This window comes from Bombina bombina, chromosome 3, assembly GCF_027579735.1.
Source record: "Bombina bombina isolate aBomBom1 chromosome 3, aBomBom1.pri, whole genome shotgun sequence".
Classification (NCBI taxonomy): domain Eukaryota; kingdom Metazoa; phylum Chordata; class Amphibia; order Anura; family Bombinatoridae; genus Bombina; species Bombina bombina.
In genome coordinates, this window is record NC_069501.1 from 303,197,116 (window position 1) to 303,223,904 (window position 26,789).

At 43.1% G+C, this 26,789-nt stretch overlaps 1 protein-coding gene across 2 annotated transcripts in view; it reads left to right on the forward strand.

Moving 5' to 3' along the window:
• Positions 1 to 26,789, forward strand: part of RPS6KA3 (ribosomal protein S6 kinase A3) — a 466,291-nt gene that overhangs the window by 363,291 nt on the left and 76,211 nt on the right. For both annotated transcript variants that reach the window (XM_053706379.1, XM_053706380.1), the window contains 2 exons: positions 4,901 to 5,059; positions 5,472 to 5,633. In XM_053706379.1, the coding sequence (XP_053562354.1) occupies positions 4,901 to 5,059; positions 5,472 to 5,633 (321 nt within the window). The remainder of the gene's footprint in view (positions 1 to 4,900; positions 5,060 to 5,471; positions 5,634 to 26,789) is intronic.

Sequence of the window (26,789 nt, forward strand, 5' to 3'; positions counted from 1 at the left end):
TTTCTGACGGAGGTCAGAAAATCAACGATCTTAACTACTTGCCGAGCACTTCATTCCATTCCTCGGCCATCAGTGGCTGTGTATGGAGGTAATTGGACTAATGGTAGCGGCAATGGACATAGTTCAGTTTGCTCGCTTACATCTCAGACCACTGCAACTGTGCATGCTCAGTCAGTGGAATGGGGATTATGCGGATTTATCTCTGCGGATAAATCTGGATCTAGAGACCAGAGACTCTCTTGTTTGGTAGTTGTCACAGGATCATCTGTCACAGGGAATGTGCTTCCGCAGGCCAACATGGGTCATAGTGACGACTGACGCCAGCCTCTTGGGCTGGGGTGCAGTCTGGAATTCCCTGAAGGCTCAGGGTGTTGTGGACTCAGGAGGAGTCCCTTCTACCAATATATATTCTAGAACTGAGAGCGGCCAAATTCATAAGATTCCAGTCGGACAATATCACGACTGTAGCATATATCAATTATCAAGGGGGAACAAAGAGTTCTCTAGTGATGATAGAGGTTTCCAAAATAATTTGATAGGCAGAGACTCACTCTTGCCATCTATCAGCAATATATATCCCAGGAGTGGAGAACTGGGAAGCAGATTTTCTAAGCTGTCAGACTTTTCATCTGGGGGAGTGGGAGCTCCATCCGGAGGTGTTTGCACAATTGATTCATCAATGGGGCACACCAGAATTGGATCTGATGGTATCTCGTCAGAATGCCAAACTTCCTTGTTACGGGTCCAGATCAAGGGATTCTCAAGCAGTACTGATAGATGCTCTAGCAGTACCGTGGTCATTCAACCTGGCTTATGTGTTTCCTCCTTTTCCTCTCCTACCTTGTCTGATTGCCAGAATCAAACAGGAGAGGGCTTCGGTAATCTTGATAGCGCATGCGTGGCCACGCAGGACTTGGTATGCAGACCTGGTGGAAATGTCATCTCTGCCACCGTGGAAACTGCTACTGAGACAGGACCTTCTCATTCAGGCTCCGTTCCAACATCCAAATCTAGTTTCTCTGCGGCTGACTGCCAGGAGATTGAACGCTTGATACCTTGATTCAGGCTTGAAAGCCTGTCACTAGGAAAATTTAGCATAAGATATGGCATAAATATCTTTATTGGTGCAAATCCAAAGGCTACTCATGGAGTAAGATCAGGATTCCTAGGATTTTGTCCTTTCTCCAAGAAGGATTGGAGAAGGGGTTATCAACTAGTTCCTTACAGGGACAGATTTCTGCTTTGTCAATCTTACTACACAAGCGTCTGGCAGATGTCCCAGACGTTCAGTCGTTTGTCAGGCTTTGGTTAGAATTAAGCCTGTGTTTAAACCTGTTGCTCCGCCATGGAGTTGGAATTTAGTTCTAAATGTTCTTCAAGGGGTTCCGTTTGAACCCATGCATTCCATAGATATTAAACTTCTATCTTGGAAATTTCTGTTTTTTTAGTAGCTATCTCTTCTGCTCAAAGAGTTTCTGAGCTATCTGCGTTACAATGCGACTCGCGTTATCTTATATTCCATTCTGATAAGGTGGTTTTGTGTAACTAAACCTGGATTCCTTCCTAGGGCTGTTTCAAATAAGAATATTAATCGGGAAATTGTTGTTCCTTCTCTGTGTCCTAACCCTTCTTCTAAGAAGGAGCGTCTATTGCATAACTTGGACGTGGTTCGTGCCTTGAAGTTTTACTTGCAAGCGACCAAGGACTTGCGTCAAACATCTTCTCTGTTTGTTGTCTATTCTGGAAAGCGTAGAGGTCAAACAGCTACGGCTACCTCTCTTTTTGCCTGAAAAGCATCATCCGTTCGGCATTCGAGACTGCTGGACAGCAGCATCCTGAAAAAATTACAGCTCATTCTTCTAGAGCAGTGGCTTCCACATGGGCTTTTAAAAACGATGCTTCTGTTGAACAGATTTGTAAGGCTGCCACTTGGTCTTCCCTTCATACCTTTTCCAAATTTTCCAAATTTGATACTTTTACTCCTTCAGAGGCTATTTTTGGGGGAAAAGTTCTTCAAGTAGTGGTGCCTTCTGTTTAGCTATCTGTCTTGTCCCTCCCGTTCATCCGTGTCCTGTAGCTTTTTATCCCACAAGTAAAGGATGAATCCGTGGACTCGTCGTATCTCATAGAAGAAACGGAAATATATGCTTACTTAATAAATTGATTTCTTCTATAAGACGATGAGTCCACGGCCCACCCTGTCAATTTAAGACAGATTATATTTTTTGGTTTAAAACTTCAGTCACCTCTGCACCTTGTAGTTTCTCCTTTTTCTTCCTATACATTCGGTCGAATGACTGGGGGGTGGAATCAAGGGAGGAGCTATATAGACAGCTCTGCTGTGGTGCTATTTGCCACTTCCTGTTAGCAGGAGGATAATATCCCACAAGTAAAGGATGAATCCGTGGACTCGTCGTATCATAGAAGAAATCAATTTATCAGGTAAGCATAAATTTTCTTTTTATCCCTCCCTCTCCAGTGACTCGTAGATTTCCACATCTTGGGTATTATATCCCATACATCACTATCTCATGGACTCTTGCCACTTACATGAAAGAAAACATAATTTATGTAAGAACTTACCTGATAAATTAATTTCTTTCATAGTGGCAAGAGTCCATGAGACCCACGCTATTTTTTGTGGTTGATTTTTTGTATAAAGCACTTTATTTTTTTCCAGTTCCTCTTTTCGTATGCTTTTTACTCCTCCTCCTTTTACACCTCACTTCTTGACTACACGTTAACTAAGGTATGAGTGAGGTGGGAGGTGTATTTATAGGCATTTTAAGGTTTGGGAAACTTTGCCCCCTCCTGGTAGGAATGTATAGCCCGTACGTCACTAGCTCATGGACTCTAGCCACTATGAAATAAATTAATTTATCAGGTAAGTTCTTACATAAATTATGTTTTTACAAGAGGGCTTATATAAAGGTTTGTCTGCTAGCTCTTTAAAAGGTCAGATTTCAGTGCTTTGTGTGTTATTTCATAAGAAGATTGCTAAACTTCCTTGCATTCAGAGCTTTGTTCAAGCTCTAGTCAGGATAAGACCAGCGATTTAAACAAGTTTCTCCTCCTTGGAATGTTAATTGGTTCTATGAGTTTTGCAGGTCTCTCCTTTTGAGTCTATATATCATTTGGACATTCAGCTTCTGTCTTGAAGGTATTGTTTCTATTAGCATATCTTCTGATTCTAAATGGTGTTCTTTCTTGCGAGCCTCCTTATCTGTTTGTTTTTTTTCCCCCAGGATGAGGCAATTTTAAGGACTACATTTGTTTTATGTTTTTTTTCCAAAGGAATTTTGTTTCTGAGAACTTCAATCAAGAAATTGTAGTTCCTTCTCATTGTCCTAATCCACATGCAGCTCATTTTACTAGATCAGTTTCTACTTCCTGGCCTCTGTTAAACAAATTTAGCAGTAAAAGGCAGCAACCTGGTCATTCTTGCATACCTTTATTAAATTATACCACTTTGATGCTTTTGCTTCTTCTGAAGCGACTTTTTCTAAAAGGTAGTACTGTCTGAAAATATGGTGCCTGTCTTTCAAAAAATGTTTTTTGTCCCACCCAAAACACTCATGGACTCCACAGCTTGGGTATTAGTTCCCAGGAGTAATGGCTCAAAAACTCTCACCACCTTTATGAAAAAACAAAATTTATGCTTACCTGATAAATTCATTTTTCATGGCGGTGAGTCCATGAGACCCGCCCATTTTCTCTACATTTTCATGATTTTTTGTTTTCTGGCAGCTGTTGTAGTTTGCACCTCATTTACCCTGTTTTTTTCCTTTTTCTACCTTTCTACTTCTCCTCACTTGGCTGGCATTCCAGAGAGATGGAAGGGATTAAGTATTCTTGGTATTCTGGGAATCTTTGCCTGTTCCTGAACTAAGGAATTCAGTAGTAAATCACTTGTTTAAAGGGGTGTCTGAAACCCAAATTTTTCCTTTCATGATTCAGATAGAGAATATAATTTTAAACAACTTTCTAATTTACGTCTATCTAATTTGTTTCATTCTCTTGGTATAATTTGTTGAAGGAGCAGCAATGCACTAATGGTTTCTAACTGAATACATGTATGAGCCAATCACAATCGATATATATATTCAGCCACTAATCAACAGCTAGAACCTAGGTTCTCTGCTGCTCCTGAGCTTGCCTAGATAAACATTTCAGCAAAGGATTACAAGAGAAGGAAGTAAATTAAATAATAGAAGTAAATTGGAAAGTTGTTTGAAATTGTATTCTCTATCTGAATCATGAAAGAACATTTTTGGGTTTCGTGTCCCTTTAAAGATTTATTGTCAATCTCCCTGAGAGGTGGGAGATATATTCAAGTCTCGCACCTTTTAGACAAAGTTGAGGACTGTGGTTCTTTTTGTTTACTATCTCTGGTAATAGTACATATAAACGTTAACACTTTTAGTCTTTGTAATATAAATGTTTAACCCCTTTCCACCTGAACAACGTTCTAATGTAAACAAATAAGTAAAAATGTATATCACGCGATCATTCACGTGTTTTCAATGATGGCATAGGGTCAGGGGGGAGTTCCTATGACGCTACGCACGCCCTCCAGCCCGCAATCCCATTTGAGGATAGCCAAATGGCTAGGACGTTCCATGCCATCCTAAGGGCACTAAGCCCCAGCACAATTAGGACAGCATGCAACGTCCTTATGGCAGGAAGGGGTTAAGGTAGTTACAGAAAGGTCAGAGTAAACATGCAGTTAAACTGTTCAACTGTTCCAAATTTATTACAGTGGAATATGTATTACTGGAAAAGTGTTCTATAGTTTGTTGGGGGGTGGTGTTTGTTTTTGTATATACATGGTTAAAAATAATGGCATTAGATGATGTATGTTATAAAAGTCTATTTTTTACTTTCTATTTGCTCTCTCTAGGTTTATGATGATGGGAAATATGTGTATCTTGTTACCGAATTGATGAAAGGAGGGGAGCTTTTAGACAAAATACTTCGGCAAAAATTCTTCTCTGAAAGAGAGGCTAGTGCTGTGCTTCACACGATAACTAGAACAGTTGAATACCTCCATTCCCAGTGGGTAAGAATTCTAACACAAACTAAAGCCAAAGATAAAAATGCTGTAATTGGATGGAACTATATGGTGGCTTTCCTACTGATTTGTCAGGTCATCTGTCCATTACTACTCTTCTGATGTTCAGCACAGTTTTATGCTTGCCCGTTAATGATACATTTTGCACACACATTCATATAAAGAACTGAAACTCAAGATGCTTTTTTAAAGTACTGTATACCTTAATAATAAAGGGGATGTTCAGTAGTGCTATAATTTGTTCCTCATGCTCATTTTCAGCCAAATTACATAACCAGTTTTCATTGTATTAGTGTATAGAGATTGGTAATTAACAATATTTTTGCTTATCTATAAATAATTGTAATTGCAGTAATTTCCTTTTATATATGACATTTGCATGTTGTTGTTTTTCTCCCAGGTTGTCCACAGGGATCTAAAGCCAAGCAATATTCTTTATGTGGATGAGTCTGGAAATCCAGAGTCAATTAGAATATGCGACTTTGGCTTTGCAAAGCAACTCAGGGCAGAAAATGGTTTGCTGATGACTCCTTGCTATACTGCTAATTTTGTCGCTCCCGAGGTAATTGCTCATCTAGTTATATACTTCTCTCATTCTGCCTTAAAGGGACACTCAATTTAAAATAAACATTTATGATTCAGCAAGAGCATGCAGTTTTACAACACTTTCCAATTTACTTCCATTAACAAATTTTGCAGTGTCTTTCTTTCTAAAGACATGGTGAGTCCACGGATCATCATTAATTACTGTTGGGAATATCACTCCTGGCCAGCAGTAGGAGGCAAAGAGCACCACTGCAAAGCTGTTAAGTATCACTTCCCTTCCAACAACCCCCAGTCATTCTCTTATCCTCTAGTGCAAGGAAGAGGTGAAGTGATTAGGTGTCCTGATTATGATTCTTCTATCAAAAATTTTTTATTTTTGAAGTCTGGGCAAGATTGCTCTGGCCTTCCATCACAATCTGGGTGTAGCTGTACTCTACGTCTCTTCAGCAGGGCTGTGGTGGCTTTAAAGCAGTAAGGAACATGTAAAGTGTGCTTTGCTGCGTTTTCCTAACATGTTGCTTCCCTGGTATAGAAAGACGGAGTAAGTTTACTCTGTCTTTCTTTCTACACAGGTCTCTGTGAGGAGCGGCATCCTCTCAAACTTTTGTGAGTCGTCTGACTGCTGGACGGCTAGAATGTAGTTAAGTGCCTTTTGTTCTTCTGGGGCTAGAAGGCTGGCACTGAAGGGGTTAAGGACCCTCTGCTTTTAGTGGGACAAATCCTTATGGATGCTTAGAGCAGTATGCAGGCACATTAAATTTTAGTTTTTTGTTTAGACAGCCTCCCTTTTTAATGTCCGAATGGTCTAAAATGACTTGGTGGAGTAGCAAGTACTGCGCCATTTCTTTGGGACTGCATAGCTGTGCTAGGGTCTTTAACAGGGACCGTGCACTCATGTTTTCTCTTGTAAGGTGTATCCAGTCCACGGATCATCCATTATTGCGGGATATTCTCCTTCCCAACAGGAAGTTGCAAGAGGATCACCCACAGCAGAGCTGCTATATAGCTCCTCCCCTAACTGCCATATTCAGTCATTCTCTTGCAACTTTCAACAAGCATGGAGGTAGTAAGAGAGAAGTGGTATAACGTAGTTGTCTTTTTTCTTCAATCAAAAGTTAATTATTTTTAAATGGTACCGGAGTTGTACTATTTTGTCCCAGGCAGAAAATAGAAGAAGAATCTGCCTGTGATTTCTATGATCTTAGCAGGTTGTAACTAAGATCCATTGCTGTTCTCACACATGACTGAAGAGAGAGGTAACTTCAGCGGGGGAATGGCGTGCAGGTTATCCTGCTATGAGGTATGTGCAGTTAAAAAAATTTCTAGAAGATGTGAATGCTAGAAAATGCTGCTGATACCAGATTTATGTAAGGTAAGCCTGATTACAGTGATTTAATAGCGACTGGTATCATGCTTACTTTCTGGGGTAATACTCTTATAGATTTGCAATATAAAACGTTTGCTGGGATGTTTAAACGTTTTTATATATACTTTGGTGATAAAACTTTATTGGGGCCTAGTTTTTTTCCACATGGCTGGCTTAAATTTGCCTAGAAACAGTTTCCTGAGGCTTTCCACTGTGTTACTATGAGTGGGAGGGGTCTAATTTAGCGAATTTTTGCGCAGTAACTTTTACATACTGAGAAATCCAGCTTCCTCCAGGAGTTCCCTGAATGCTATAGGACCTCTCTCAACGGCTCTTAGGCTTTCCAAAATCGTTTGTTGGGGAAGGTAGGCCCACAGCAAGGCTGTGGCAGTTTGGTGTGCTGTTAAAAAAAAAGTCTATTGTTTTTTTGATCCGTTTTTTGAACTAAGGGGTTAATCATCCATTTGCAAGTGGGTGCAATGCTCTGTTTGCTTATTATACACACTGTAAACATTTCGTTTGATTTACTGCTTTTTTTCACTGTTTTTCAAATTCTGACAAAATTTGTTTCTCTTAAAGGCACAGTACCGTTTTTATTTTTTGCTTGTTAACTTGATTTAAAGTGTTTTCCAAGCTTGCTGGTCTCATTGCTAGTCTGTTTAAACATGTCTGACATAGAGGAAACTCCTTGTTCATTATGTTTAGAAGCCATGGTGGAACCCCCTCTTAGAATGTGTACCAAATGTACTGATTTCACTTTAAGCAATAAAGATCATATTCTGTCTTTAAAAAATTTATCACCAGAGGAATCTGACGAGGGGGAAGTTATCCCGACTAACTCGCCCCACGTGTCAGACCCTTTGACTCCCGCTCAAGGGACTCACGCTCTAATGGCGCCAAGTACATCTAGTGCGCCCATAGCATTTACTTTACAAGACATGGCGATGGTCATGGATAATACCCGGTCAGCGGTATTATCCAGACTACCTGGGTTTAGAGGAAAGCGAGACAGCTCTGGAGTTAGAAGAAATACAGAGAATACTGCCGCTTTAAGAGCTATGTCTGATACTCCCTCACAATATACAGAAGCTGAAGAAGGAGAGCTTCTTTCTGTGGGTGATGTTTCTGACTCAGGGAAAAAGATTCAACCTGATTCTGATATGTCTACATTTAAATTTAAGCTTGAACACCTCTGCGTGTTGCTCAGGGAGGTTTTAGCTGCTCTGAATGACTGTGATACAATTGCAGTGCCAGAAAAAATTGTGTAGATTGGACAAATACTATGCAGTGCCGGTGTGCACTGATGTTTTTCCAATACCTAAAAGGTTTACAGAAATTATTACTAAGGAATGGGATAGACCAAGTGTGCCGTTCTCTCCCCCTCCTATTTTTAAGAAAATGTTTCCAATAGATGCCACCACACGGGACTTATGGCAGACAGTCCCTAAGGTGGAGGGAGCAGTTTCTACCCTAGCTAAGCGTACTACTATCCCTGTCGAGGACAGTTGTGCTTTCTCAGATCCAATGGATAAAAAGTTAGAGGGTTACCTTAAAAAAATGTTTATTCAACAAGGTTTTATTCTGCAGCCCCTTGCATGCATTGCCCCAGTCACTGCTGCTGCGGCTTTCTGGTTTGAGTCTCTGGAAGAGGCCTTACAGGTAGAGACCCCATTGGATGACATACTTGACAAGCTTAGAGCACTTAAGCTAGCCAATTCTTTTGTTTCTGATGCCATTGTTCATTTGACTAAACTAGCGGCTAAGAATTCTGGTTTTGCTATTCAAGTGTGCAGGGCGCTATGGCTTAAATCATGGTCAGCTGACGTTACTGCAAAGTCTAAGCTGCTTAACATTCCCTTCAAGGGGCAAATCCTATTCGGGCCTGGTTTGAAGGAGATCATTTCTGATATCACTGGAGGAAAAGGTCATGCCCTTCCTCAGGATAGGTCCAAATCAAGGGCCAAACAGTCTAATTTTCGTGCCTTTCGAAACTTCAAGGCGAGTACGGCATCAACTTCCTCTAATGCAAAACAAGAGGGAACCTTTGCCCAGTCCAAGTCGGTCTGGAGACCTAACCAGACCTGGAACAAAGGTAAGCAGGCCAAAAAGCCTGCTGCTGCCCCTAAGTCAGCATGAAGTATCAGCCCCCTATCCGCTAACGGATCTAGTAGGGGGCAGACTTTCGCTCTTCGCCCAGGCTTGGGCAAGAGATGTCCAGGATCCCTGGGCGTTGGAAATTGTATCCCAGGGATATATTCTGGACTTCAAAGCTTCTCCTCCAAAAGGGAGATTTCACCTTTCACAATTATCTGCAAACCAGATAAAGAGAGAGGCATTCTTACACTGTGTTCAAGACCTCCTAGTTATGGGAGTGATCCATCCTGTTCCACAGGAGGAACGAGGACAGGGATTTTACTCGAATCTGTTTGTGGTTCCCAAAAAAGAGGGAACCTTCAGACCAATTTTAGATCTCAAGATTTTAAACAAATTCCTCAGAGTTCCATCATTCAAGATGGAGACTATTCGTACCATCCTACCTATGATCCAGGAGGGTCAATACATGACTACAGTGGATTTAAAGGATGCTTATCTTCACATTCCGATACACAAAGATCATCATCGGTTTCTCAGGTTTGCCTTCCTGAACAGGCATTACCAGTTTGTAGCTCTTCCCTTTGGGTTAGCTACAGCCCCAAGAATCTTTACAAAGGTTCTGGGGTCATTTCTGGCGGTCCTAAGACCGCGGAGCATAGCATTGGCCCCTTATTTAGACGACATTCTGATACAGGCGTCAAATTTCCAAATTGCCAAGTCTCATACAGACATAGTTCTGGCATTTCTGAGGTCGCATGGTTGGAAGGTGAACGAGGAAGAGAGCTCTCTATCCCCTCTCACAAGAGTCTCCTTTCTGGGAACTCTAATAGATTCTGTAGAAATGAGGATTTACCTGACAGAGTCCAGGTTATCAAAACTTCTAAATTCCTGCCGTGTTTTTTATTCCACTTCTCGCCCTTCGGTGGCTCAGTGTATGGAAGTAATCGGCTTAATGGTAGCGGCAATGGACATAGTGCCGTTTGCACGTCTAGATCTCAGACTGCTGCAACTATGCATGCTCAGTCAGTAGAATGGGGATTACACAGATTTGTCCCCTCTACTAAATCTGGATCAAGAGACAAGGGATTCTCTTCTCTGGTGGCTATCTCGGGTCCATCTGTCCAAGGGAATGACCTTTCGCAGGCCAGATTGGACAATTGTAACGACAGATGCCAGCCTTCTAGGCTGGGGGGCAGTCTGGAACTCTCTGAAGGCTCAGGGATCGTGGAGTCAGGAGGACACACTCCTTTCAATAAACATTCTGGAACTGAGAGCGATATTCAATGCTCTTCAGGCTTGGCCTCAGCTAGCGACAATGAGGTTCATCAGATTTCAGTCGGACAACATCACGACTGTCGCTTACATCAACCATCAAGGGGGAACAAGGAGTTCCCTAGCGATGTTAGAAGTCTCAAAGATAATTCGCTGGGCAGAGATTCACTCTTGCCACCTATCGACTATCCATATCCCAGGTGTAGAGTACTGGGAGGCGGAATTTCTAAGTCGACAAACTTTTCATCCGGGGGAGTGGGAACTCCATCCGGAGGTGTTTGCACAATTGATTCATCGTTGGGGCAAACCAGAACTGGATCTCATGGCGTCTCGCCACAACGCCAAGCTTCCTTGTTACGGATCCAGGTCCAGGGACCCCAAGGCAACGTTGATAGATGCTCTAGCAGCGCCCTTGGTCCTTCAACCTGGCTTATGTGTTTCCACCGTTTCCTCTGCTCCCTTGACTGATTGCCAAAATCAAGCAGGAGAGAGCATCGGTGATCTTGATAGCGCCTGCGTGGCCACGCAGGACTTGGTATGCAGATCTGGTGGACATGTCATCCTTTCCACCATGGACTCTGCCGTTGAGACAGGACCTTCTACTTCAAGGTCCTTTCAACCATCCAAATCTAATTTCTCTGAGGCTGACTGCCTGGAGATTGAACGCTTGATGATCCGTGGACTGGATACACCTTACAAGAGAAAACATAATTTATGCTTACCTGATAAATTTATTTCTGTTCTGTTTCTGTGTGTTCTGTTTCTGTGGTGTATCCAGTCCACGGCCCGCCCTGTCATTTTAAGGCAGGTATTTTTTAATTTTAAGCTACAGTCACCACTGCACCCTATGGTTTCTCCTTTCTCTGCTTGTCTTCGGTCGAATGACTGGATATGGCAGTTAGGGGAGGAGCTATATAGCAGCTCTGCTGTGGGTGATCCTCTTGCAACTTCCTGTTGGGAAGGAGAATATCCCGCAAGTAATGGATGATCCGTGGACTGGATACACCACAAGAGAAATAAATTTATCAGGAAAGCATAAATTATGTTTTTTCTCTCGTTGAGGATGCGGGAGGCACAACTCAGTTTTTTGGGTCTTATTAGAGCGGAAAGGCCCTATGTTCTGTTTATTGACTAATTTCGACTGTAGTCCGTGTTTAAGATGGTGCGACAGGATGAAGCGCGATGTTTGCGTGCATCATCTCCATGTCGTTTTCATGTCCCTGCCTCCTTCTTTTCAAGTACGGAGAAGCGCCATCTTAGATTGTGAATGCAGTTGCGATAGCCCTGCCTCGTTCTCAGAGTACAGAGCGGCGTTACTATCCTGTACGGCTTTGGGGACTTAAAAGGATAGTTCTTTGAGACAGAGTATAGCAAATATCGTAGTTCCCTTAATCAGTCTCTACCTCTGTAATTTTAACATTGTATAGAGTTTTCTCATAATCCTCTGTGGGGCTTGTTAGACTTATGTTTACGGAGTCTTGCTAGATTTTTATTAGTGCTTGGGGAATAATCATGCTTTTACTCCAATCTGTGTAATAAACATCCCAATGTCGAAATACTTATACCTGCAGTGGGATTGGGAAGAATTTATGCTGGTTTCATAAGTTACACATTCATATACCTTGATTTAGGTTAGATTTCCTTCACTAAAGGAAATATTTCCATAAGTCCAATGATTTTTTTCTTTTGTTAAAGAATGTAACTTAGATCTGTTCCTAAATGTATATATATATTGCTTAAATAAATAATAAAAACAAAAACTATACTCTTAAAGTGACAGTGTCATTTTATTTATTTTAAAATATTTTTAAAATAAGTTTTTAGCCTCATGTCTCCTTGGCTGATGCTGTTTGGGCTTAGCCACAGTTTTCTCCTTAAACGTCCCAAGCCTTTTTATGGCGTCTCATGCAGTGCCCTGCGGTTCCTCTTAATCTCCTGGAGGAGTTGTTTGCTGGCAGAATTTTCTGCCCAGGTGTCTACTGGTACCTGTGGCATGATCTGCTTTTCCTATCTTAAAGGGAATTCGCAAGAGGAAAAATGAGTGAATTAGGTTTTCTGCTCCGCTTGCTTACGCATATTGCCCTCCTTATAGTCTGATGAGGTTGATAGTAGGTAGCATCCGAGGTTTTAATCTCCGATTCGGATAGTTTAATTCCTTCATCTGACTTCGACTCCCTGTCGTTGTTAATCCTCAAGTATCTAGTTCATTTTATATATATTGGGATTCGTCTGGAAAAGATTTTACTGTTCCCGTAGACTTTTCTCCGGTATGGGAGAAGTTAAGGAAGCTTTTTCTCCCATTTCCTTGTCTGTCATAAGCTGTCTCCTTTACATGGGAGCACGACATAGCCATTGTAGTCTAGTGGTTCGTGCTTTTACAATTCAAGGTTGTTGGTTCATTTCCAGCTGCTGACGCTGGGTGTTCCTATTTCGTGCTTAACGGTTACTGATCAAAGAACCAGCAGACATAGGTTCTAATCCAATACAGAGCTTCTGCTCAGCAACCTCACACATAATCTTGTGTTTTTTATTAAAGTTGTCAGTTTCATTAAGGTTGCAGTTTTTATGAGCCAGGGTGGCATCATTTTGGTGCGACGCCTTGTAGGACTCCGATCTAGAGGACTCCGTGGGAAGTCTCAGAATAGAAGGGCGGTTAGGCTAATCTTCTGTGGCTCTTTCCCTTTGTTTTCCAAACAGGAGCAGTTTGAGTCCTCTTGGATACCCAGTCAGTCTGGATCAGGTGGGAAGTTGTTAAAGAAACCCGCAGATGAAGCTCTTTCAGTAGGTAGGGTTTACCCCCGAGCCAGGATCAGATCCTTTAGGGGGCCATTGTATCTGTTTTTCTCATACCTGGATTCGAGAGGCCCTAGATTTCTAGGGGCTGTGATCAGGGTTACGTATCGTAATTCAACTCCTTCCTCCCAGGAGCAGGTTCACCTCTCTAGAATAGCTGTACCTGATGAGAGAGGCGTTCTATATATGTATAGACCTGGAGGGCATGTATGTTTAAGTTCTTGAGTTTTGCCTTTTCTGTCAAACACTTTCAGTTTGTGGCTCTTTCCTCTGGCCTGGCCATAGCTCTCAGAGGGGGCTATATTGCCGGTGATCAGATTTCAGTGAATTGCTGTGATAACTTTCCTGGACGTCATAAAGTTCAGGTTCTATCTTTTCAACAAGCAAACTCTCATACTGAGGTCTTGTTGTTTCTTCTATAAGGTACGACAAGTCCACGGATTCATCCTTTACTTGTGGGATATTATCCTCCTGCTAACAGTAAGTGGCAAAGAGCACCACAGCAGAGCTGTCTATATAGCTCCTCCCTTAGTTCCACCCCCCAGTCATTCTCTTTGCCTACTCTAAGTACTAGGAAGGGTAAAGTGAAAGAGGTGATAAAATATTAGTTTTTAATTTCTTCAAGCAAGAGTTTTTTGTTTTAAATTGTACCGGTGTGTACTATTTACTCTCAGGCAGCAGATGGATGAAGACTTCTGCCTGGAGGATGATGATCTTAGCATTTGTCACTAAGATCCAGTGCAGTTCCCACAGAAGCTGAGGGGTACAGGAAACTTCAGTGTGAGGAACGTTTTCATGCTTTATAGCAGTGAGGTATGTTCAGTCATTTTTTCTGGAGAGACTGTGTAATTCAGAAAGGCTGACAGTATCCCCATGAAGGGTAAGGGTAAGCAGTAATCCTAAGAGCTTTAGAAGGGCATTACTAAGCTTGCATAAGGGGCTAATTAAAAAATGGTTGACACTGTTTTTTGAATGTTTGTGGGCAAACGTTTTATGAACTGTGAGTGCTATTAACGTTTTGTGGGCAATAACGTTTTTGTTGGCAACTTTGAGGGTACACTTGGCTTAATTTTTCGGTCTCAGAACCCACATGGCTAGTTTAAAACCACTCTGGTGCGGTTCTTTGAGGCTGTAGAGACATCGAGTGAGATGGGCGGGGCCTATTTTCGCGCCTCAGTTGTTTTCACGCAGCAAGCTCCAACTCCTGATGGCACTTGTAGATGTTTTGGGTCAAATCGAAGCCCCATATTTACTATCCCTGAGGGCAGGTAGGTGCAACAGCAGGGCTGTGGCGAGGTGCTGGGGGTGTTTTTTTCCGGATTTAGGCCTTATTTCAATCCGGTTTGCACAATAAAGGGTTAAATGTTTTCTTTTCTTGCGGGGCAAACTTAACTACACAAATTGAGTCTGCTATAAAAAATTTGAAGAGTTTGGTGTATTTTAAAGCAGTTTTGCAGAACGTGTATGCTTTTTTTTCTCTTAAAGGCACAGTACCGTTTTTAAAATTGTTGGGTTTTTTCTCTAAAAGTGTTTTCAAGCTTGTTTGTAGTCATTACTAGCCTGTTAAACATGTCTGACATTGAGGAAAGTCATTTTTCAATATGTTTAGAAGCCATTGTGGAACCCCCACTGAAAGGTCAATAAATTGCAAGAACATATTTTAGCTACTAAAAGTATGTTGCAGGATGATTCTCAGTCAGAAGGGAATCGGGCTATGCCATCTAATTCTCCCCAAGTGTCACAACCATTAACGCCCGCACAAGCGACGCCAAGTACTTTTAGTGCGTCTAATTCTTTCACCCTGCAAGATATGGCCGCAGTTATGAATACTACCCTCACAGAGGTTTTATCTAAGCTGCCTGGGTTGCAGGGGAAGTGCAGTAGGTCTGGTGTGAGAACAAATGCTGAGCCCTCTGACGCTTTATTAGCCATATCCGATGTACCCTCACAATGTTCTGAGTTGGGGGTGAGGGATTTGCTGTCTGAGGGAGAGATTTCTGATTCAGGAAAGATGTTCCCTCAGACTCAGATATGACGGCTTTTAAATTTAAACTAGAACACCTCCGCTTGTTGCTCAGGGAGGTTTTAGAGACTCTGGATTATTCTGACCCTATTGTAGTTCCAGAGAAATTGTGTAAAATGGACAGATTTTTAGAGGTTTCTGCCTACACTGATGTTTTTCCGGTCCCTAAGAGGTTTTCGGACATTGTTACTAAGGAGTGGGATAGACCAGGTATTCTGTTCTTTCCCCCTCCTACTTTTAAGAAAATGTTTCCCATATCAGACACCATGCGGGACTCGTGGCAGACGGTCCCTAAGGTGGAGGGAGCTATTTCTACCCATGCAAAGCGTACAACTATACCTATTGAGGACAGTTGTGCTTTCAAAGATCCTATAGATAAAAAATTAGAGGGTCTCCTAAAGAAAATATTTGTTCATCAAGGTTTTCTTCTCCAACCTATAGCGTGCATTGTTTCTGTAACTACTGCAGCTGCTTTTTGGTTCAAGGCTCTGGAGGAGGCTCTTCAGGTTGAGACCCCATTGGATGATATTCTGGATAGAATTAGGGCTCTCAAGCTAGCTAATTCTTTCATTACAGATGCCGCTTTTCAACTGGCTAAATTAGCGGCAAAGAATTCAGGTTTTGCCATTTTAGCGTGTAGAGCGTTATGGCTTAAGTCCTGGTCTGCTGATGTGTCATCAAAATCTAAGCTTTTAGCCATCCCTTTCAAAGGTAAGACCCTATTCAGGCCTGAACTGAAAGAGATCATTTCAGACATCACTGGTGGAAAAGGCCATGCCCTTCCTCAGGATAAGACAAATAAGATGAGGACCAAACAAAATAATTTTCGTTCCTTTCGAAACTTCAAAGGTGGTCCCTTTACCTCTTCCCCTGCTGCAAAACAAGAGGGTAATTTTGCTCAATCCAAGTCAGTCTGGAGACCTAACCAGACTTGGAACAAGGGTAAACAGGCCAAGAAGCCCGCTGCTGCCACCAAGACAGCATGAAGGGGTAGCCCCTGATCCGGGACCGGATCTATTAGGGGGCAGACTTTCTCTCTTTGCTCAGGCTTGGGCAAGAGACGTTCAGGATTTAGAAATAGTGACGCAGGGGTATCTTCTGGATTTCAAAGATTCTCCTCCAAGGGGGAGATTCCATCTTTCTCAATTGTCTGCAGACCAGACAAAAGAGAGGCGTTCTTACGCTGTGTAGAAGACCTATATACCATGGGAGTGATCCGCCCAGTTCCGAAAGCAGAACAGGGGCAGGGGTTTTACTCCAATCTGTTTGTGGTTCCCAAAAAAGAGGGAACCTTCAGACCAATTTTAGATCTCAAGATCCTAAACAAATTCCTCAGAGACCCATCTTTCAAGATGGAGACCATTCGGACTATTTTACCAATGATCCAGGAGGGTCAATATATGACCACCGTGGACTTAAAGGATGCGTATCTACACATCCCTATCCACAAAGATCATCACCAGTTCCTCAGGTTTGCCTTTCTGGACAAGCATTACCAGTTTGTGGCTCTTCCCTTCGGGTTGACCACAGCTCCCAGAATTTTCACAAAGGTGCTAGGGTCCCTTCTGGCGGTTCTAAGACCGCGGGGCATAGCAGTAGCGTCTTATCTGGACGATATCTTAATTCAGGCGTCGACTAACCAACTAGCCAAGTCTCACACGGACATTGTGTTGGCTTTTCTAAAAAAGAGTTCACTTATCCCTCTCCTGGGAACTCTGATAGATTCGGTGGACATGAAAATTTTTCTGACGGAGGTCAGGAAATCAAAAGATTTTTACCACCTGCCGAGATCTTCATTCCATTCCACGGCCGTCAGTGGCTCAGTGTATGCAGGTAATCAGACTGATGGTAGCGGCAATGGACATAGTGCCGTTTGCTCGCTTGCATCTCAGACCACTGCAACTATGCATGCTCAAACAGTGGAATGGGGATTGTGCAGATTTATCGCCTCAGATAAATCTGGATCAAGAGACCAGAGACTCTCTTCTTTGGTTGTTGTCACAGGATCATCTGTCCCAGGGAATGTGTTTCCGCAGGCCAGCGTGGGTCATAGTGATGACGGACGCCAGCCTGGGGTGCAGTATGGAATTCCCTGAAAGCACAGGGTTTGTGGACTCAGGAGGAGGCTCTCCTCCCGATCAATATCCTAAAACTGAGAGCGATATTCAATGCGCTTCAGGTGTGGCCTCAGCTGGCTTCGGCCAGATTCATAAGATTCCAGTCGGACAATATCACGACTGTAGCATATATCAATCATCAGGGGGGGAACAAAGAGTTCTCTAGCGATGATAGAGGTTACCAAAATAATTCGATGGGCTGAGACTCACTCTTGCCATCTATCAGCAATCTATATCCCAGGAGTGGAGAACTGGGAAGCGGATTTTCTAAGTCGTCAGACTTTTCATCCGGGGAGTGGGAACTCCATCCGGAGGTGTTTGCACAATTGATTCAGCAATGGGGCACACCAGAATTGGATCTGATGGCGTCTCTTCAGAACGCCAAACTTCCTTGTTATGGGTCCAGGTCAAGGGATCCTCAGGCAGTACTGATAGATGCTCTAGCAGTACCCTGGTCTTTCAACCTGGCTTATGTGTTTCCACCATTTCCTCTCCTTCCTCGTTTGATTGCCAGAATCAAACAGGAGAGAGCTTCTGTGATTTTGATAGCACCTGCATGGCCACGCAGGACTTGGTATGCAGACCTGGTGGACATGTCATCTCTTCCCCCATGGACTCTGCCACTGAGACAGGACCTTCTGATTCAAAGTCCGTTCCAGCATCCAAATCTACTTTCTCTGCGGCTGACTGCTTGGAGATTGAACGCTTGATTTCTCCAACATAGGTGTGTCCGGTCCACGGCGTCATCCTTACTTGTGGGATATTCTCTTCCCCAACAGGAAATGGCAAAGAGCCCAGCAAAGCTGGTCACATGATCCCTCCTAGGCTCCGCCTACCCCAGTCATTCTCTTTGCCGTTGTACAGGCAACATCTCCACGGAGATGGCTTAGAGTTTTTTAGTGTTTAACTGTAGTTTTTATTATTCAATCAAGAGTTTGTTATTTTGAAATAGTGCTGGTATGTACTATTTACTCAGAAACAGAAAAGAGATGAAGATTTCTGTTTGTATGAGGAAAATGATTTTAGCAACCGTCACTAAAATCCATGGCTGTTCCACACAGGACTGTTGAGAGCAATTAACTTCAGTTGGGGGAACAGTGAGCAGTCTCTTGCTGCTTGAGGTATGACACATTCTAACAAGACGATGTAATGCTGGAAGCTGTCATTTTCCCTATGGGATCCGGTAAGCCATGTTTATTACGATCGTAAATAAGGGCTTCAAAAAGGGCTTATTAAGACTGTAGACTTTTTCTGGGCTAAATCGATTCATTATTAACACATATTTAGCCTTGAGGAATCATTTTATCTGGGTATTTTGATATAATAATATCGGCAGGCACTGTTTTAGACACCTTATTCTTTAGGGGCTTTCCCAAAGCATAGGCAGAGCCTCATTTTCGCGCCGGTGTTGCGCACTTGTTTTTGAGAGGCATGGCATGCAGTCGCATGTGAGAGGAGCTCTGATACTTAGAAAAGACTTTCTGAAGGCGTCATTTGGTATCGTATTCCCCTTGGGGCTTGGTTGGGTCTCAGCAAAGCAGATACCAGGGACTGTAAAGGGGTTAAAGTTCAAAACGGCTCCGGTTCCGTTATTTTAAGGGTTAAAGCTTCCAAATTTGGTGTGCAATACTTTTAAGGCTTTAAGACACTGTGGTGAAAATTTGGTGAATTTTGAACAATTCCTTCATGTTTTTTCGCAATTGCAGTAATAAAGTGTGTTCAGTTTAAAATTTAAAGTGACAGTAACGGTTTTATTTTAAAACGTTTTTTGTACTTTGTTATCAAGTTTATGCCTGTTTAACATGTCTGAACTACCAGATAGACTGTGTTCCGAATGTGGGGAAGCCAGAATTCCTATTCATTTAAATAAATGTGATTTATGTGACAATGACAATGATGCCCAGGATGATTCCTCAAGTGAGGGGAGTAAGCATGGTACTGCATCATTCCCTCCTTCGTCTACACGAGTCTTGCCCACTCAGGAGGCCCCTAGTACATCTAGCGCGCCAATACTCCTTACTATGCAACAATTAACGGCTGTAATGGATAATTCTGTCAAAAACATTTTAGCCAAAATGAACACTTATCAGCGTAAGCGCGACTGCTCTGTTTTAGATACTGAAGAGCATGACGACGCTGATAATAATATTTCTGAAGGGCCCCTAACCCAGTCTGATGGGGCCAGGGAGGTTTTGTCTGAGGGAGAAATTACTGATTCAGGGAACATTTCTCAACAAGCTGAACCTGATGTGATTGCATTTAAATTTAAGTTGGAACATCTCCGCATTCTGCTTAAGGAGGTATTATCCACTCTGGATGATTGTGACAAGTTGGTCATCCCAGAGAAACTATGTAAAATGGACAAGTTCCTAGAGGTGCCGGGGCTCCCAGAAGCTTTTCCTATACCCAAGCGGGTGGCGGACATTGTTAATAAAGAATGGGAAAGGCCCGGTATTCCTTTCGTCCCTCCCCCCATATTTAAAAAATTGTTTCCTATGGTCGACCCCAGAAAGGACTTATGGCAGACAGTCCCCAAGGTCGAGGGAGCGGTTTCCACTTTAAACAAACGCACCACTATACCCATAGAGGATAGTTGTGCTTTCAAAGATCCTATGGATAAAAAATTAGAAGGTTTGCTTAAAAAGATGTTTGTTCAGCAGGGTTACCTTCTACAACCAATTTCATGCATTGTCCCTGTCGCTACAGCCGCATGTTTCTGGTTCGATGAGCTGATAAAGGCGGTCGATAGTGATTCTCCTCCTTATGAGGAGATTATGGACAGAATCAATGCTCTCAAATTGGCTAATTCTTTCACCCTAGACGCCACTTTGCAATTGGCTAGGTTAGCGGCTAAGAATTCTGGGTTTGCTATTGTGGCGCGCAGAGCGCTTTGGTTGAAATCTTGGTCGGCTGATGCGTCTTCCAAGAACAAGCTACTTAACATTCCTTTCAAGGGGAAAACGCTGTTTGGCCCTGACTTGAAAGAGATTATCTCTGATATCACTGGGGGTAAGGGCCACGCCCTTCCTCAGGATCGGCCTTTCAAGGCAAAAAATAAACCTAATTTTCGTCCCTTTCGTAGAAACGGACCAGCCCAAGGTGCTACGTCCTCTAAGCAAGAGGGTAATACTTCTCAAGCCAAGCCAGCTTGGAGACCAATGCAAGGCTGGAACAAGGGAAAGCAGGCCAAGAAACCTGCCACTGCTACCAAGACAGCATGAAATGTTGGCCCCCGATCCGGGACCGGATCTGGTGGGGGGCAGACTCTCTCTCTTCGCTCAGGCTTGGGCAAGAGATGTTCTGGATCCTTGGGCGCTAGAAATAGTCTCCCAAGGTTATCTTCTGGAATTCAAGGGACTTCCCCCAAGGGGGAGGTTCCACAGGTCTCAGTTGTCTTCAGACCACATAAAAAGACAGGCATTCTTACATTGTGTAGAAGACCTGTTAAAAATGGGAGTGATTCATCCTGTTCCATTAAGAGAACAAGGGATGGGGTTCTACTCCAATCTGTTTATAGTTCCCAAAAAAGAGGGAACGTTCAGACCAATCTTAGATCTCAAGATCTTAAACAAGTTTCTCAAGGTTCCATCGTTCAAGATGGAAACCATTCGAACTATTCTTCCTTCCATCCAGGAAGGTCAATTCATGACCACGGTGGATTTAAAGGATGCGTATCTACATATTCCTATCCACAAGGAACATCATCGGTTCCTGAGGTTCGCATTCCTGGACAAACATTACCAGTTCGTGGCGCTTCCTTTCGGATTAGCCACTGCTCCAAGGATTTTCACAAAGGTACTAGGGTCCCTTCTAGCTGTGCTAAGACCAAGGGGCATTGCTGTAGTACCTTACTTGGACGACATTCTGATTCAAGCGTCGTCCCTTCCTCAAGCAAAGGCTCACACGGACATTGTCCTGGCCTTTCTCAGATCTCACGGATGGAAAGTGAACGTGGAAAAGAGTTCTCTATCTCCGTCAACAAGGGTTCCCTTCTTGGGAACAATAATAGACTCCTTAGAAATGAGGATTTTTCTGACAGAGGCCAGAAAAACAAAACTTCTAGACTCTTGTCGGATACTTCATTCCGTTCCTCTTCCTTCCATAGCTCAGTGCATGGAAGTGATCGGTTTGATGGTAGCGGCAATGGACACAGTTCCTTTTGCGCGCATTCATCTAAGACCATTACAACTGTGCATGCTCAGTCAGTGGAATGGGGACTATACAGACTTGTCTCCGAAGATACAAGTAAATCAGAGGACCAGAGACTCACTCCATTGGTGGCTGTCCCTGGACAACCTGTCACGAGGGATGACATTCCGCAGACCAGAGTGGGTCATTGTCACGACCGACGCCAGTCTGATGGGCTGGGGCGCGGTCTGGGGATCCCTGAAAGCTCAGGGTCTTTGGTCTCGGGAAGAATCTCTTCTACCGATAAATATTCTGGAACTGAGAGCGATATTCAATGCTCTCAAGGCTTGGCCTCAGCTAGCGAGGGCCAAGTTCATACGGTTTCAATCAGACAACATGACAACTGTTGCGTACATCAACCATCAGGGGGGAACAAGGAGTTCCCTGGCGATGGAAGAAGTGACCAAAATCATTCTATGGGCGGAGTCTCACTCCTGCCACCTGTCTGCTATCCACATCCCAGGAGTGGAAAATTGGGAAGCGGATTTTCTGAGTCGTCAGACATTGCATCCGGGGGAGTGGGAACTCCATCCGGAAATCTTTGCCCAAGTCACTCAGCTGTGGGGCATTCCAGACATGGATCTGATGGCCTCTCGTCAGAACTTCAAAGTTCCTTGCTACGGGTCCAGATCCAGGGATCCCAAGGCGGCTCTAGTGGATGCACTAGTAGCACCTTGGACCTTCAAACTAGCTTATGTGTTCCCGCCGTTTCCTCTCATCCCCAGGCTGGTAGCCAGGATCAATCAGGAAAGGGCGTCGGTGATCTTGATAGCTCCTGCGTGGCCACGCAGGACTTGGTATGCAGATCTGGTGAATATGTCATCGGCTCCACCTTGGAAGCTACCTTTGAGACGAGACCTTCTTGTTCAGGGTCCGTTCGAACATCCGAATCTGGTTTCACTCCAGCTGACTGCTTGGAGATTGAACGCCTGATCTTATCGAAGCGAGGGTTCTCAGATTCTGTTATCGATACTCTTGTTCAGGCCAGAAAGCCTGTAACTAGAAAGATTTACCACAAAATTTGGAAAAAATATATCTGTTGGTGTGAATCTAAAGGATTCCCTTGGGACAAGGTTAAGATTCCTAGGATTCTATCCTTCCTTCAAGAAGGATTGGAAAAAGGATTATCTGCAAGTTCCCTGAAGGGACAGATTTCTGCCTTGTCTGTGTTACTTCACAAAAAGCTGGCCGCTGTGCCAGATGTTCAAGCCTTTGTTCAGGCTCTGGTTAGAATTAAGCCTGTTTACAAACCTTTGACTCCTCCTTGGAGTCTCAATTTAGTTCTTTCAGTTCTTCAGGGGGTTCCGTTTGAACCCTTGCATTCCGTTGATATTAAGTTATTATCTTGGAAAGTTTTGTTTTTAGTTGCAATTTCTTCTGCTAGAAGAGTTTCAGAATTATCTGCTCTGCAGTGTTCTCCTCCTTATCTGGTGTTCCATGCAGATAAGGTGGTTTTACGTACTAAACCTGGTTTTCTTCCAAAAGTTGTTTCTAACAAAAACATTAACCAGGAGATTATCGTACCTTCTCTGTGTCCGAAACCAGTTTCAAAGAAGGAACGTTTGTTGCACAATTTGGATGTTGTTCGCGCTCTAAAATTCTATTTAGATGCTACAAAGGATTTTAGACAAACATCTTCCTTGTTTGTTGTTTATTCCGGTAAAAGGAGAGGTCAAAAAGCAACTTCTACCTCTCTCTCTTTTTGGATTAAAAGCATCATCAGATTGGCTTACGAGACTGCCGGACGGCAGCCTCCCGAAAGAATCACAGCTCATTCCACTAGGGCTGTGGCTTCCACATGGGCCTTCAAGAACGAGGCTTCTGTTGATCAGATATGTAGGGCAGCGACTTGGTCTTCACTGCACACTTTTACCAAATTTTACAAGTTTGATACTTTTGCTTCTTCTGAGGCTATTTTTGGGAGAAAGGTTTTGCAAGCCGTGGTGCCTTCCATTTAGGTGACCTGATTTGCTCCCTCCCTTCATCCGTGTCCTAAAGCTTTGGTATTGGTTCCCACAAGTAAGGATGACGCCGTGGACCGGACACACCTATGTTGGAGAAAACAGAATTTATGTTTACCTGATAAATTACTTTCTCCAACGGTGTGTCCGGTCCACGGCCCGCCCTGGTTTTTTTAATCAGGTCTGATAATTTATTTTCTTTAACTACAGTCACCACGGTACCATATGGTTTCTCCTATGCAAATATTCCTCCTTAACGTCGGTCGAATGACTGGGGTAGGCGGAGCCTAGGAGGGATCATGTGACCAGCTTTGCTGGGCTCTTTGCCATTTCCTGTTGGGGAAGAGAATATCCCACAAGTAAGGATGACGCCGTGGACCGGACACACCGTTGGAGAAAGTAATTTATCAGGTAAACATAAATTCTGTTTTTATCCAAGCGGGGTTTCTCGGAGTCGGTCATAGATACCTTGATTCAGGCTCGAAAGCCTGTCACTAGGAAAATTTATCATAAGATATGGCGTAAATATCTTTATTGGTGCGAATCCAAAGGCTACTCATGGAATAAGATCAGGATTCCTAGGATTTTGTCCTTTCTCCAAGAAAGATTGGAGATGGGGCTATCAGATAGTTCCTTAAAGGGACAGATATCTGCTTTATCAATTCTACTGCACAAGCGTCTGGCAGATGTTCCAGACGTTCAGTCATTCTGTCAGGCTTTAGTTAGAATCAAGCCTGTGTTTAAACCTGTTGCTCCGGCATGGAGTTTGAATTTAGTTCTTAAAGTTCTTCAAGGGGTTCCGTTTGAACCTATGCATTCCATAGATATTAAGCTTCTATCTTGGAAAGTTCTATTTTTAGTTGCTATCTCTTCGGCTCGAAGAGTTTCTGAACTATCTGCATTGCAATGCGACTCGCCTTATCTTGTTTTCCATGCTGATAAGGTGGTTTTGCGTACCAAACCTGGATTCCTTCCTAAGGTTGTTACTAATAGGAATATCAATCAGGAAATTGTTGTTCCTTCTCTGTGTCCTAATCCTTCCTCTAAGAAGGAGCGTCTGTTGCACAACTTGGACGTGGTTCGTGCTTTGAAGTTTTACTTGCAAGCAACCAAAGATTTCCGTCAAACATCTTCTTTGTTTGTTGTCTATTCTGGAAAACGTACAGGTCAAAAAGCTACGGCTACCTCTTTCTTTTTGGCTGAAAAGCATCATCCGTTTGGCATATGAGACTGCTGGACAGCAGCCTCCTGAAAGGATTACAGCTCACTCTACTAGAGCGGTGACTTCCACATGGGCTTTTAAAAATGATGCTTCTGTTGAACAGATTTGTAAGGCTGCCACTTGGTCTTCGCTTCATACCTTTTCCAAATTTTACAAATTTGATACTTTTGCTTCTTCGGAGGCTATTTTTGGGAGAAAAGTTCTTCAAGCAGTGGTGCCTTCTGTTTAACCATCTGTCTTGTCCCTCCCGTTCATCCGTTTCCTGTAGCTTTGGTATTGTATCCCACAAGTAAAGGATGAATCCGTGGACTCGTCTTACCTTTATAGAAGAAAAGTAAATTTATGCTTACCTGATAAATTAATTTCTTCTATGGTACGACGAGTCCACGGCCCGCCCTGTCATTTTAAGACAGATTATATATTTTTTTTTTATTTTTTTTATTTAAACTTCAGTCACCTCTGCACCTTTTAGTTTCTCCTTTTTCTTCCTGTACCTTCGGTCGAATGACTGGGGGGTGGAGCTAAGGGAGGAGCTATATAGACAGCTCTGCTGTGGTGCTCTTTGCCACTTCCTGTTAGCAGGAGGATAATATCCCACAAGTAAAGGATGAATCAGTGGACTCGTCGTACTATAGAAGAAATTAATTTATCAGGTAAGCATAAATTTACTTTTTTATTCATTCTACGGATGGAAGTGAATCTGAAGATGAGTTCCCTTGTTCCAGCTACAGGGGTAGTTTCTTATGGTCCATATTAGTTTCCCTATCTCTGAAAATATTTTTTTGACAGAGGTCAGAAAATAGTGGATTTTTTCCTTTTGCCTTTTCTTTTTGACATTCTACTATTTGGTCATTCTGTGGATCAATATATGGAGGTAATTGGTCTGATGGTTGATTCATTGGACATCATTCTTTGGCTCGATTCCATCTGAGTGTCTGCTGTTATGCATGTTCAGATAGTGGACCTGGGGATCCTGTGGCTCTGTCTTGCAGGATAGATCCAGAATTAGTGGAATATCGCTCGCCTAGCTTGCGGGAGGTAGCAGGATTGTTACCCGCATTCTCCAGTTCTCGGGTGCTTCTGTCTCGGGGCTCATGCTTCTGGAGATTTTCCTGACTAATAGTGACCATGGTCGCTAGCTTGTTGGACAGTAATTATGGAATTGGGAGGAGTTTGCTCTTCCCATAACCATTTTGGAGTTGTAAGCGATCTGCATTGCTCTGATGACTTTGCCTCAGTTGTCTTAACCATTTTTCTTTTCGGTTCTGGTTGTACAATTTCGTCTCGGCGCTTACGTTAACCACCTGGGAAGAACCTGGAGTTCCTTTGCCGTGGATTGGATGGGCGGACGCTCACGTCGTTGTTTAGCCGCTATTCACATTTCAGGAGTGAATCCCGGGAGCGGTCTTTTTGAGCAGTCAGATTTTTCTCCCGGAGGTGTTCTCTAGGTTAACCCTCAATGAGCGGTGCTGGAGTTTGAGATGGCAGTAAGCCAAGCTTCCAGGTTATGTGTTAGGTCTAGAGATCAGCAAACTGCTCTGTTAAATTCCCTGGCATTGCTTTAGGATTCAGTCTGGCATCACTGTTTCTTGGTTTGCTCCTCTTCCACAGATCATTGTTCGTATCAAACAGGAGAGACGTAGGTAATTCAGATTATGCCTGCGTGCTTTGCAGGACCTGGTAGGCAGGCCTAGAGGAATTATCTCTTCACCTTGGAGACTGCCTCTGAGTAAGCACCTTCTGATCAGGGTGCCTTCTCTCATCCAGATTTCTTTTCTCTGAAGCTGTCTGCTTGGTGATTGAACGCTTTGTTTTTCCTCTAAGCGTGGGTTTTCAGATTCGGTTGTTGAGACTTTGATACAGTCTGGTAAGACTGTGACTAGAGAGATTTACCATATAGTATTGATGTGAATCCAAGGGCTACTCTCAGATTCCTAGAATTTTGTATTTTGTCCATGAGGGTCTGGAGAAAGGTTTGTTTATTTTGTTAAGCGTCTGGCAGATGTGCCAGGCGTGCAATACTTTTGTCAGGCCTTCATCAGAATCAGGCCTATGTTTGAATCTGTTACTCCTCCTGGAGTTTTAACCTTGTTTTTTAGAGTTTTTCAGCAGGCTCCGTTTGAGCCTATGCGTTCC